This window comes from Arachis ipaensis, chromosome B5 (assembly GCF_059453495.1).
Source record: "Arachis ipaensis isolate K30076 ecotype BB chromosome B5, ASM5945349v1, whole genome shotgun sequence".
NCBI classification, from domain to species: domain Eukaryota; kingdom Viridiplantae; phylum Streptophyta; class Magnoliopsida; order Fabales; family Fabaceae; genus Arachis; species Arachis ipaensis.
In genome coordinates, this window is record NC_142440.1 from 16,994,006 (window position 1) to 17,008,505 (window position 14,500).

General features: G+C 35.6%; 2 protein-coding genes and 1 pseudogene across 2 annotated transcripts; 2 read left to right on the forward strand and 1 right to left on the reverse strand.

Annotated features, from left to right (window-relative positions):
* Positions 1 to 306: 306 nt before the first annotated feature.
* LOC148563478 (protein FAR1-RELATED SEQUENCE 5-like) lies at positions 307 to 2,624 on the forward strand (annotated as a pseudogene).
* A 1,853-nt stretch (positions 2,625 to 4,477) lies between these two features.
* LOC110271932 (uncharacterized) lies at positions 4,478 to 5,635 on the reverse strand. Its single transcript, XM_021123635.2, has 4 exons — positions 5,529 to 5,635; positions 5,359 to 5,437; positions 4,825 to 5,268; positions 4,478 to 4,717 (listed from the first exon to the last, which is right to left on the reverse strand). The coding sequence occupies exons 1-4, from the start codon at positions 5,633 to 5,635 to the stop codon at positions 4,478 to 4,480; spliced, it is 870 nt and encodes a 289-aa protein (XP_020979294.2).
* Positions 5,636 to 11,577: 5,942 nt separating this feature from the next.
* On the forward strand, positions 11,578 to 11,985 carry LOC148563479 (uncharacterized). Its single transcript, XM_088486823.1, has one exon. The coding sequence runs from the start codon at positions 11,578 to 11,580 to the stop codon at positions 11,983 to 11,985; it is 408 nt and encodes a 135-aa protein (XP_088342949.1).
* The last annotated feature ends 2,515 nt before the right edge of the window (positions 11,986 to 14,500 follow it).

Sequence of the window (14,500 nt, forward strand, 5' to 3'; positions counted from 1 at the left end):
ACTTAGAAAATCTATTAGACCACTTGTTTTATGTAGTCATGGTAGTGTTATGTGAATTTTGACTAATTGTTATTTAATTTGGTATCTGCGATGAAGTATCTGGTGGATGCAAAGTTAGGAGTGGTTGTATTTGTGGAGTGATACTTGTTAGTGTGAATGTGCCTAGTACTGCCAGAGGGATTTGTAATGTGTGTCATAGAAGTATTAAGTAGTACCAATATTCTTTTCATACGGATCGGACTTGGAATACATTAGGGAGCGTGAGAAAATTAGATGACGAGTTATTTGTTGATTATTTTTTTTCAGATGGAATACACTGGTCATAGTGAGAAATTCTGCATGGAGGATGAAAGCGATTGTGTTGGTGACGTAGTCAGTTCAGATGCTGATGAATTTGATGTTGAGCAATTGGATCCAAGTGGGCAGGATGACGTGTCGGATGGAGATGTATTTGGTCTTACCGCAGCTGAAATAGAGAACAAGGTTTTCAGAACAGAGGAGCGTGCTTATGAATTCTATATGAGGTTTGGGAAGTGCCATGGGTTTGGTGTACGCAAGGGAGACTATGGGAAGGATGATGACGGAAATGTAATTAAGAGGAGATTCTTTTGCAACAGAGATGGGTTAAGGGATGAAAAGCACTATAATAGATTCGATAGAAAAAGATGTCATAAGCCTGAGACAGAAATGAACTGCCAGGCTAAGTTGTCGATATATCTTAACAAAGAAAGTTCGAACTGGAAGGTCCGGAAAGTCATCCTCGAGCACAACCATGAGTTAGTAGCTAGGTGTATGGTACACTTGATTCCAAAGTTCTATTGGGTGTCAGGTGCGGCAAAGGATCAGCTATTTGGTATGCAAAGTTATGGGCTACCTATGTCAAAGATACTTGGGTACATGGCAGGGATTGCCGGGGGGTATCCACTATTGGGTTTCACAAAGAAGGATGCTTATAACTACCTTGACCGGACTAAGCGCGCTAGGATCGTAGATGGGACGCAAATTCTGCCATTGTCTATTTGGAGGGAAAGGCTTCTGTGGACCCTGTAGCAATGGCGAGGTATAACCTGACTAAGGAGGGTATGTTGGCCAACTTGTTTTGGGCCGATGGAATGAACGGAGCTGATTACCAACACTTTGGTGATGTCATCGCGTTCGATTCGACGTACAAAAAGAACAAGTACAGGAGACCGCTTGTAATATTCTCGGGTGCAAACAACCACAAACAGACGACGATCTTTGGGTTCGGGTTAGTGTTGGACAAGACAATTGCTTCGTACAAGTGGATACTAGAAAATCTCCTTGAGGTGATGTGTAATAAATTGCCATCTGTTGTAGTCACAGACGGCGATGATGCCATTATTGCCGCAGTTACGGAAGTTTTTCCTAGTGCTACCCATCGCCTATGTGCTTGGCATCTACAAAAGAATGTTACATCTAATGGGAACGAGCAGATGTTCAGGGACTTGTTTTCGAGGTGGTTGTATGCGGATATGTCGATAGATGAATTTGAAGCCGAATGGGCTGAAGCAGCGGATGAATACGGGTTACATGATAAGTTGTGAGCAATGCAGATGTACGAAAAAAGAAAGATGTGGGCGAATGCATACCTTTGCAACAAGTTCTGTGCTGGGTTTAGTACCACATCGTGATGCGAGGGTATAAATTCGCATGTGAAGAAATTCCTTAGCTCGAAGCACACTATACTGGAGCTTGTGCAAAACCTTGAGCTAGTCCTTCGTGAATACCAGAACAATGAGATGGTTGCATAGTTCAACTCCATTTATAACGTCCCTGTTATGACGACGTGCCTCGATCCAATCGAAAAATGTGCTGCCATGGTATATACACGGGCCATTTTCACCAACGTGAAAAAGGAGATAGATGCAGTTGGAGCTCTAAACATTGTTAGTAAGCGGAGGGTGTCGACGATGGTAGTGTACACAATGGAGGAGTATGGTAATCCCGGGAAGCCAGTGGTTACTTTGATCAACATGAACACAACAAAGTTGGAGTGTAGATGTAACTTTTATGCTAGAGAGGGGATACCTTGCCGACATATGTTTTTTGTGAAGAAGCATGAGCACTTGAAGACAATTCCTCATCGGTTAATTTTGAAATGATGGTAAAAGGACGCTAAGGCCGTTGAAGACTACTCGGAGAAGAAGGACGTGGCCGATGATCAGGGATTCTTGCTTCGGCATGCTACCTTACATGCGGCAGCTCAGTGGTTGTTGTTTCTTGGTGCGCAGAGCCATGAGCTATTTAATGTAGCGATGAGGGGAATTTGTAGCATGTGTGTTGACATGGAGGGATTGCGCGGGGATGGCTATGATCAGACCAACACAAATACTGAAGTTGGTGTGCGTGATCCAACTGTCGTGCAGACGAAAGGGGCTCCTAGTACCCGGGGGGTAAATGGTAAGAAAAGAAGATGCATGACTTGCAGGCGAACTGGGCACACCAAGCGAAGATGCATTGAAGGATTCAAAAAGGCGTCTGTAAAGCTACACAACTTGGAAGATGATGCTAATGTGACACCACACAAAGAAAAGGTTGGTCTAAACATGTTTCATGTTGTTGTGTTGAAATGGGTATGTGGTTATGGTATATGGGTGGACTGAGAATTTAAAAGTTTTTCTCTTTGATTCTAATTTTTGTCGCTTATTTGAACTAGCTATATGTTTATTATTAAAACTGTTATGAGGTCTGGTTATAAGATAGAAGTTTCTAGAGTCTATTTTGTTATTTGTCTTTGTGTTTATCTTGTTCTTGATTCTCGGTTTGTGTCCTCTTTGTGAAAAGTTGGCGTTTTGATAACAGTGCATTTCCATTAAATTTGATTGGTCGTTTCTGATAAATACATGAAAATTAGCACTCTTTGAATTCTAGATTTAAATGTGGTTTGCTGATAATAAAATATGCTTTGAAATTGGATTTATGTAACCTGGTTTTGAAATTGGATTTTTGGTTTAAAAATATGGTTTTCGAGCAACGCAGAAATATCAAACCACCCATAGCGCCAACGGAATAGCTATGTAACATAAACCCACTGGCGGTCACAGTGCATATTGGATCTTCTATATCATACTGTATAGTGGAAGAAATGTTGGGGCATCAATGAATAACCCGACAGACATGATAAAAATTATGCAGCAACATAAGCAGGAAGATATCATCAATTAACTCTTAAACGATATGCAAAACAATTAAAATGCTTAAACAAAATATCATCAATAAAGGAAAATATAGCCTAACAGAAAAAAGGAGGAAAATTGGTTAAACAAATGGAAACCCTATTCATAAGGTAAAAAAAATTAACAACGCCCGCTTCTAGACATCATGGGCAACACCCTCAAACCACCCACAGCGCCAATGTAAAGGCTTTGAAAGATAAACCCACCGGCGCGGTCCTCATCGTTTGCTCATAGTACATAGTGCATACTGGGTCTTCTATATGATAGTCTATAGTGGAAGAAATGTTGGCGCCAACGAAAACCACAGCACAAATGAAACAAATTAAGCAGTACTGTAGGCAGGAAGATAGCATCACTTAACTTTTAAACAATATGCAACACAATATGCAACACAATTTTTAAACAGAAAAAAAACCCCAAAATAAATCCCTTTACTTTCATCCACTGCCTCTCTTGTCCAATTGTCCGTGCTCATCAGCATCTGAAGGTCTCATCCTGTCTCACTTATGAGATAGAAACAAGTGTCGTGATTGAAATATTAGGGTAACAATCATTCGGGCTACTGAACTTTTCCATCTAAAGGATTTAAGCCCAAACAAAATATCAGCAAAAAAAATAAAGCCTGACATAAAAAAGAAGAAAAATTGGTAAAAATAACGGAAGCCCCAACTGATGATAAAGTAAAAATATTAACAAAACTTGCAGAAATCATACAAAGCCATCATACCACCCACAGCGCCAAAGGAAAAACTTTGAAAGATAAAGGCACAGACACTCATCATGGTTTGCTCATAGTACATAATGCATAATGGATCTTCTATATCATGGGGTATAGTGGAAGAAAATGCAGGGGTGTCAATGAAAACCACAATACAAATAACATTCCACATAGTGCGACTCTGGCAGACTCCGCAATTGAAGATGGAGCCACTTGGCATATGCTCCATGCAACTAAAGTCACATTTTTTGGAGCCAAGCTTTCGTAATAACTGAGATCTCTAGAAACAGAGAACAAGGATGAGAAGATTGGTCTATTAGGATGGGTCGGTCCGTCAGTATGTCAGGTAACGGGTCGGTTTTGGTTGGGCCGGGTCAGTTATATGGGCTACGGCAAAGTCCAAAAAAAGGTATACCCAGAGAGAAAGTTCCGAGACGAGCTTGTTTTCACGGTGAAGGATCCTCACTAGTAACCAAGCTTAAGAGTTACCAAAAAATCTTGAATAAGGTTGGAAAAAAACTTTTCAAGCACAATATTGCAGCTCTCTTTTTCAAAGTAAAACTTACTTCTTATCTAGATCAGGCGCGAAGATATAAGCCACGACCACCAACTCTAAAGTCGACAAGTTCATTCCGGTAGGTGGATAGAAGGAAAGATCTAGCCACAGCAACAGGTCACATATCTCAACGAAACCCGGCGCCATGACATCAACATGTCCAAGTGACTTCAAGACTTCTTGTTGGATTTGGTTTGGGCCCAAACCACCCACAGCATCGTCCCCTAACCAGTAATCAAGTTTTCGCTGCACAAAATCGCCACATCAAAAAATAACTAGAACCGTAAGGACCTTAGAACCGCTGAATATTAACAAAAACTAATTGCCAATGGTACCAAGAAAACAAAACATACCTTAACCACCTTCAAAGGTTGCCTTGATGTCCCCTTCCTGGACACAACCTTGGACATTCTGGCATGCTTTTTTCCTTCTGCCGAGCATTTACTTGACTTCACAAGGTCTTTCGCCTCCCCTCTGATGTTACTTAAAATGGATTCAGCATTTCTAATAACAGCTTCCACCTCTCTAGTTGGCTGATCAACTTTTTTTGTCGTCCTCTGTTTGGTGTAACTCGCATTAGTAACATTACCCCTTCGTGCACTTGAACAAACCACAGCACGTTTCTTCTTTATGTCAACATCAGCAACCGTGGCTTCTCCTTTGCGCCTCGCCGCGTAGTCTTCCCACAACATGGCGATTACTTTGCAGTTCTCTGCCGCAAGCTCCAACAATCCTTTTATCTGCTTTCCTTGAGACTCCATGACTTTCCGCACAGCTCGATCGTTGTCCATCAACAGCTACAACAGAAATACGTGTAATGTCGACAACGATAAACCGAGTATGGAAACTTGCAACACTAGTACCATTAACAATATCACCGTACTGACCTCATGTATCTTGTTGAACACAGCCATGATCATGTCCTCCGGAGCAGATCCATCCTCTTCATGTGCATTCTTCTTCTCACTATTGATGCAAATAACAAATGACTGAGTACCTTCAAACATGAACCTTTCACACGGCTATGCATATGTTGACATGGAAAACAAAGACATACCTCACAATCTCATCTAACACGGATGCCTCCACCGATGCAAAGTTCGGAGGAACTTCTGTTGATCCTGGAGCTTCACCAATGCCATTCTTTTGATCACCCATTTTCATCCCTCAAGAATCCAACTTTACGCGCTAAATGGAACTTAGGACGATTACTGGGGTGTTCCTACTACCAGTACAACAGGACAAGTGACTTTATTAACCCAGGTGTCAATTCCTTTCTTTCACTAGGATAGGCCCTGCTTTGCACAAAGGGAATGAAATGCAACCAAAGGCCCAACCATTGAGGCCCAACAAAATTTCTCCCTTCTTTTGATGGTAATCTTCTGTTGCAAGATTTGTTACGAGTCACGAGGTGGTCACCGAGCCACTCACCCTAATCCTTCCAACTACTATCTGTCATGCTACTTGATAGATTGATTCGACATGGTTGATGGCTGTGAACACTTAAGTTAAATATTTATTTTTCAAAAGCAAATTACAAGTTTATATTCTTTTAGGGCATTGGAAACTTCTTCCCCGACCCCTTTATCCACGGCTTCACAGCTAAAATACACTAATCACCACCTATTTTGTTAAAATGGTCAAAGAATCACAAATTTGATTTCAAATTAACCATTAATTAATAGAATTGGGTTCACTTTAAACCAAAATATTGAGTAATCTTATCAACTAAATATTTAACCATTATTTACAACTACTTAGCTTATTCCACCTGTGTTCCTACCAAATAACAACGTACCCACTCGGCGCTTGCCGGATGTCAACAGGAAGAAGCAAAAAATCAGGACTCCAACACCATAAAATTAGCAACAAAATCACATTGTTAGTGTTTATACCAATATTCAAATACTGATTCAGAAATGGAAATCAAACCTTCATTTTCTTAATCATCCACCATATTCATCATAAGTAGAATATACATATCCATGTTACATTCAACTTCAACATGAATGCATACTACTCCACCAGAGATACTCACCCCAATGCTAGAAATGTTAGCAACCAGAACTTACCCTAATTTATCCTAAAGTAACAATATATTCAACTAGAGTAAAAACCTTAACCTTCAATAGCCACTGTCCTAAGCACACATACCTCAAACCCAAACCTAAATTGTAAAATGTACCACTACTCTTCTAGCATTTCATTTATCATCTCAACTTGATGCTGAAGATCAGCATTTTCCTCTTCTAGAAGACGAATCCGTTGTGCCATGGAAGCTAGACTGGCATCCTGAATCTCTCTCCAGCGTTCCTGCATGCGGGCAACTGTGCAGTAGTTGTAGTCGCATATGCTATATCCAGTTGCTGCTACCATTTTCTCCAACATTGCAAATGATACTTCCTGACGAGCCACTAGCACATCTGCTGAAGTGGGTCCGTGTGCAACGAGCTCCACACTCCTGCTGTTATAAGGCAGAACCACGGTGAACGCAAAGCGAACGGCCTCCTCACTAGACCTGTTCTCCTGGCATACGAAAATGGGAGCCCCGATGCTAAGGGATGACATGCACGCATTAGCAACAACTCCATGTCCTCCACGTGCAAGAAAGGTCCCACCTTCATCACACGGCCTTCGACACCACCTGCATCAGAAAACAAATTCATTTCCTTAATCCCTCAAACCAATCATACTCTAAAAGCTAACAAAAGCTTTTTAAATCAATTATTCACAGACCTTCTAAGGCATACAAGTTGCAGCTGCCACCGCAAACGTCCAGACTACTTGACGAGCTCCCACGGGTGTCTTCAGTTTCATGGGACGGCGGGCTTCCATACACTGGAAGTTGAATCAGATTCGGAAGGTCTTGCCCGAGGTCTCCCTGTTGATATTGCTCCCCTGCCTCGATAGCAAGCTGTTGAGGCTCCCCCCAAAATCTGCTGGTTCTGCAACGCCACCAAGCCACACCTTAGCCTCATCCAAGTCTTTGAAACCCTTGTAGTCATCGTTCTTAAACCCGGTTATCTGATGCTTGCACTCTAACCATGTGTCGTATATGCCAGGAACACGCCCCCTTCTCACCGCATAGTATTGATATCAGCCACCTTCCATTCTTGCTCGCTCTGTGATGTGAATTCTCTGATGAGTGTTCAACGGCAAATCTAGGCACTCCAGTGACTATATAATTCAGCTTCAGTATCTCACACAAAAGTATTCAATGTTGATGTGAAAACTCGGTGTGGGGTCCAACGAGTCTTGAAAAGCCTTTTTGAAAAAAGGCAAGCCTTCATGATGCGAATACCTTGGGAATATGGGAAGATACTGCACACCTCTAAACACTTTGACTACCTAATATGCCTGCTGCATATATATTATTAAAAGAAAATTCAAAACATATAAATTAACATTGAGACTACAAAATAACTCCTATATATTCATTTACTTGGTTAAGTACATAATGATTATATATTATTTATATTTATCAATATAACATAACTATATTTAATAGTTATTAATATAACATAATTATATTTCATTTTTAATACTTTAATTTTAATTTTCAGTTAACATAAATCCATTTATATATGTTGGTAGTCTTTTCATAATGGAAAAACTACCAAAAGTACCCATAAAGTTTACGAACGCTGGCAAAAATATCCATAAACTAAGGAAATTAACGTTGTACCCATGAAAGATGGATTCCGTATGACAAAAGTATCCAAATTCTAATTTTTTATTGATTTTTTAATAAAATTTCTAAACTACCCCACCCTAACCCCATTCTACCATCACTCCCTCTCTTCTCTTCTTCCTCTCTCCTCACTTATCCCTCAAAAACCCTCACAGAGTCACAGAAACTCTCCTCCTACCTCCTCATTGCTGTCCGCCACCCACCTACTCCATTACTGCCAATCTCTTCCCCTCTCACTGCTTCTCCCTCTCACTATTAAGGTGACTACAACACCTTCATCGCACACCTGTGACCCAACCTGAGGAGAATGCTGCCGTGGCACGCCTGTTGTAGCCAAGGAGAACGTCGTCGTGGCGCGTCTGACCCAGCCGAGGAGAACACCGTCGTCGCACACCTAAGAAGAGAAAGGGGTCGTGGTACTCTTGCATGCAGAAAGCGGGTTCGGTAAAGAGAAATCAGAGAAGAAAGGGAGGTGGCACTGTGGATGGAGGTTCTGCCATTGACGATGTTACAGTCGGTCGGCGACGAAAAAGGTATTTTTTTTAAAATATTTTTATTTTATTTTTCTTCTTTTCAGAAATTGATTTAGTTACTACTAAAATGACACTGTTATATTTTTTTTAACCTGCTTCTATTTTTTATGAAGGCTGATATTGATTTACAGAAGATTCAGTTGATGGCTACTTCTACTTCTAATTTTTGTTGAAATAAATTTCAAATTGGATGAATGGATTTGTTGATTTTTTATAGTTGATGGCTTTTTCTATTTCTAGTTTTGCTAAAGTGAATTGAAATTGGATGAATGGATTTGAAAATTTTTATATTTTGAGTATTTTTTGGTGTTTGATTAATTTAGTTTGGGAATGGATTATAAACTTATGAGTGAATCGGTTGAGGTCCGATCCTCTACCACCACCACTACTACCATTGATTTCGGACTGGTTTGTTGTAGGAGTAGTTTTGGATTCCATGACAAGAGTTGGTGCAAATTGAGTTATGAAAGGTTGAAAAAGTGAGTTGAGATTGAGTGTAGGGTAGTTTAGGAATTTTATTAAAAAATCAACAAAAAATTAAGATTTGGATACTTTTGTCATACGGAACCCATCTTTCATGGGTACAACGTTAATTTCCTTAATTTATGGGTACTTTTGTCAGCATTCGTAAACCTCATGGGTACTTTTGGTAGTTTTTCCTTTCATAATAAAAATTAATATCTATTTATTAATCTATAAAAAAACATATAAAACTTGATAATTTTTAAATATCTTGTTTATAATAAAAATTAATATATATTTATTAAATTATAAATAACACATAAGATAATATATATAGTTATTATGAATTTTGTTATTATGAAAAGAGTTGTAACATAAAATTTTTACTTATAATTTCTTATTTACCTTCTCCGACAAGGGTTATAATTTTGTTATTATAATTTTGTTATAATATACATTTTTTTTTGCAAGATTTATGGCTACGTGCATATTAAGTCGACAATGTTGTATTCGATTTACCAAAGCCACCATCTCTATAAATTAAATTGGCTTATTTCATTTAATTGTTGATTCGTGTCATAGTTATCAGAATCGAACTGGTGATCAAACCGGTCAAGCTACTAGTTCACTGATTTATTGGTTCAACCGATAAATCACTCGTTAAACTAATAAAACTGGTCTCACGTAAATATAAAATATAAAATAGTTAAAAACTTAAAATTAAAATTTGAAATATATATCTTCACTAACATTTTATGAAGAATCAAGTCTCAACTTCTAAAAATAACTAATATAAAAAAAACCATAAAATTTATCAGTAATACTACAATAGTATTTTAATTTGACACAATAAAAAATAATTAATTCACAAAGCCTATCATCTAACTATAATATCACTATATCAGTAGATTTTAACATTAATATCAAAACAAATAACCTTAATCACAATACTAGCAATAAAATAGATCAAGTAAATTAATAAATTTTTAGTGAAATTTATATTTATATTAATAATGGTATATAATTCAAATATAATTAATTTGAAAAATAAAAAAAATAAAAATTAAATTAAATTAGATATTTATGTATACTATATAATTAGTATTTGTCAAATATAATACTTGGAAGTGCAATGATTTGCTTAATTTTGCTTAATTAGTATTTCAATGATTTGCTTAATTAGTATTTCAATGATTTGCTTAATTTTGGCATGTATTTGGTTTATTCGAGTGTTTTACCTTTGGAATGATTCACAATTAACATAATTAGAATGAACGAAAACATTAATAATTGACAAGTCTAGTAATGCATTAAATACTGCTTCTTATATAGAATTATAAACATATCTTTCTAAATTAAGTTCATAACCGAGTGGTATGCATACTAGTCTATGACTGTTGGTTTTGTTTTTGGACATCATACTATATAGTTTATGATCCATCATCATTCTGAATCACTTAAACCGGAATCATTTACCATAGTCCAAAATCTTAAACTCTAAACTCTAAATATGAAACCTAATATCAAAATCCTAATTTTTGAAATTCTAACTTAATCACCTTCAAAAATACATTATCAACTACAACTTCATTCATTTCCTTTCTTTTAACGACTAATTTTTTAACTTAGACTCTTAATTATGATTTATACACTATGAAATTAATATATTCAACATAGCTACATATAAGTGCATAAAAATTAGCGGTATTTTTTTAATGGATAAATCTCATAATCCAATTCAATAATTTTCTCCCAAAGAAAAATACACCAGAATTTTATCATCGACAAAAGTCACCTCAAATACATTTAAACCGGGACAAATTTATTATACGTTAGATTCAAAGTTTTATGCAAAAATTTACATAATTGTTTCAATAATATTCACAAAAATCAATCAAAGTCTTATCTCTATATTTTTATTTCATTTTATTTTCTAAAATTATTATTAGTTGTTGACAACACAAACAAATCAAGTATCTACTTAATAAAAAAATGTTAAATTCTACAGATAAAATCAACTCATTTTATCTAATCGAGCTCTCACAAAGTTATATCAAAGTTATCTTGTCATATTTTCTTGGTAAGTTATTAGGCCTTAGCTCAATATTTTTATTATTATTTAAAAACACAGTCATGACACTATTAAATAATTTTCAAAAATAGTTGGACCTAGTGCCCAATTATATATTAAGAATACAAACGTCCAACAAAACAATAAATTAATTGGGCTGATTATTTAAAAACTCCTTAACTACTTCCCCAAAAAAAATAATCTCCTCACCTGCACTAGAATAAGGCGTACGTATAAGCCTACTAATTAACCCACACTAATTAGCTATAGCTTCCAAACATTAATAACTAACTAATCTAAACCAAGATATCCCATCACGTGAGAGACTATAGACAAGCTCAAGAATAAAATGAAGAAGCAAGCTGATTCACATAGAAGGGACATGAAATTTAACCTTGGGGATTGGGTTTTACTCAAGAATAAACCCTATAGGCAGCGCTCCCTATCCTTGGAACCACATAATAAACTGCGAAAGAGATATTATGGTCCCTACAAAGTCATTCAGAAGGTAGGGAAGGTGGCTTACCGGTTGGAGTTGCCGGAGTCGTGTGCCCTTTATCCGGTCTTTCATGTGTTAGTGCTGAAACCCTTCCACGGTCCTCCGCCAGTGTCAGTGCCATCTGCAGCTAAATTACCGTCTTCCCTGCAGCCACGCCCAGCAGCCATCATAGCAAGTCGTGTTGTCTCCACTCCGACAAGACCTCGAACTGAACTCCTTATTGATTGGGAAGGAGTTCCTCGCCATGAGACCACATGAGTAGATATGGTTGAACTTAGCAGGGAGTTTCTAAATGTAGACCTTGAAGACAAGGTCATAGTGGAGAGGGGGATAATTGATGCAAACCCAAATCCAAACCAACAAGGCCCAACTGAAGAGGAACCAATTGAAGATGAAAAAGAAGAGAGTCATGGGCAAAAGATGTTGGGTCCTAGAAGAAAGAAGCGCCCAACTTGGCACCAGATTATGTGATATAACAAATTGCTTCTAGAATGCCTACGTGGCAAAGCTAGTTACGTTTGAGTATGAGAATGATTGATATGGGGGTAAAAGTAGTATCAGGAGAGAGTAGAGAATTATCATTTGGTCATTAGAGAATTGGCTCTGGAGTATAACCCTCACTTGAAGCAGGAAAACGTTTGTGTGTACTCCTTTTCATTCATGCTATTCACTAGTAATATAACACTAATTCAGTATACTTTCTTCCCATTATACAAATTCATTACAAATCCTATTGCACGTTTTCTAATCTATCACATACTCATACATATAACGAAAGAGGTGTCTTTCATCCCTCTGGTTTTTTTTTTTTTTTGGCTATGTGTGTGTATTGATCATATGAATAAATAATATTATTTTTAAATAAAAAATTTGATACTAAATTAATTATTATATATTTATATACAAGTATAAATAAATAAATATTTTTGTTATTTTATATATTTTTAATATGTATTTTATAATTTAATATGTATTTTATATAAATAACTAATTTAAAAAAAAATGATGATAGATTTATACATAATAGGATACTAAAAAGGTTCATAGATAGATTTAAAATTGATAAATTAAATCAAAATAGACTTGCAATATATATTACACAAATATAAGCCACATCTTTTCACATGTGAATAACAACTTTATATAATGACACGTTATAAAAAATGGTACGCATTTTTTTTTTTTTTTGCAACACATAGTTGCTTTTTGCTTGCATACCACACATATTTCTACATGTCACTTAGGCTACTATTTTGGTAAATTATACCAATTAAAAATTTATTTAAAAATACCATTTTTTTACTCAAAAGAAGGTGTCAAAATGATTTTCTAATTCAATTCGCTAAAAAAATTTAATTTCTTCTTCTCTTTTGAGTGTATGACAAACTCTTTTTTTCTGGTCAAATATATTCAAAGTGAATTATGATGCAAATTTAAGGACTATGAACCATCTTAAAATTTTTGGGTATTTAATTTGAGATATTAGTTGTTAAATTTTTGAGACTTTATTTCTAGTGATAAAATTTTTAGATGTGAGTTTTTTATTATTTAGCAATGACTCTTGTTGCCTTAAGAGTATGATTACAGATATGTTATTAAATGAATAATTCAAATTTTTTTTTCTAATTCAACACGAAGCATCATTGATGTTTAGAGAAGATAAGGACTTTCTTATTAAGATTAAGATATTACTTAGAGAAATTAAACTGTGATTGTTACATTTATGTAATGTTCCGCAAATATCGTTGCAGATCTTATGGCGAAATAAGCTGTTAGGGATGGTTTTCCTCAAATGAAATGACTTTATTCTTGGGATGAATTAGACTTAATTATCCAGCAAGAAATAATTTTGTCTCAGTTTTAACTCTATTATTCTGTTCTTGTGAGACAAAAAATATCGAGTACCAGAATTATTAAGGTAAAATAATGCAACTAAAATTTATGAACAAAAAATGGATGAAATTAAACAAAAATTCAGACAATAATAAAAATAATATAACTAAATGGTGAGATTACAATTTTTCAAAAAATACAGAGAAATCTATAATACTCTCTTATATATTTTGGAAATAACATTCATACAAGAGGATTATATACATGAGAAAAATTTTGCCATTTTTTCCTTAATTTTCACTCGCTAAAATTTTCCAAACTTGAATACCCAATATCACAACCAAACATTCCTATTTATAATGAGTACATGGAAGTTAAAGAGAGTTAACACTCAAATTGACTTCTGAAAAATACCTCAAATCTTAAATTGTTTCAATTTAGATATTGAATTTTCACTTTTTAATTCACATTATCTCTTCAAATAATTTTCGTTAACATCAAGTTAACATGGCATGCTGACGTCAATGCCACGTATCAGAACAACATTCGATCACAGAGAATGAAGTGATGACGTATTTATTAGTGACACAAAACATGCTAATATGGATGATAATGTCACGTGTCATATCGCAATTTGTTCACGTATTAGTTATGTGTGATGTGTTACAACATAATTTATTTATGTATCATTAATATGTTATCATTCTAAGTAATTTAAATTAGTCTCTGAATTTTCACTCATAACTCATTTTAGTTCCTAAAATAAAAAACGCAAATCAAATTAGTCCATAAAATAATTTTTTTACTTTTTATTTTATAAATTAAAAAATATTAATATCTTTTAAATCTTCTAATTTTTCGTATATTTTTCACAGGAAAATTAAATAAAATTTTTATTACATAATAAAAAAAATTTATTTTGAAAAGCATACGATACAAC

Excerpts from the sequence above, each read along its gene's own strand:
- LOC110271932 (XM_021123635.2), bottom strand. The coding sequence starts at position 5,635 with ATGAAAATGGGTGATCAAAAGAATGGCATTGGTGAAGCTCCAGGATCA. Across the intron at positions 5,438-5,528 it reads GTGTTAGATGAGATTGTGAG|TGAGAAGAAGAATGCACATG; the intron begins GTATGTCTTTGT and ends TTGCATCAATAG. Across the intron at positions 5,269-5,358 it reads TGTTCAACAAGATACATGAG|CTGTTGATGGACAACGATCG; the intron begins GTCAGTACGGTG and ends TTTCTGTTGTAG.
- LOC148563479 (XM_088486823.1), top strand. The coding sequence starts at position 11,578 with ATGAAGAAGCAAGCTGATTCACATAGAAGGGACATGAAATTTAACCTT.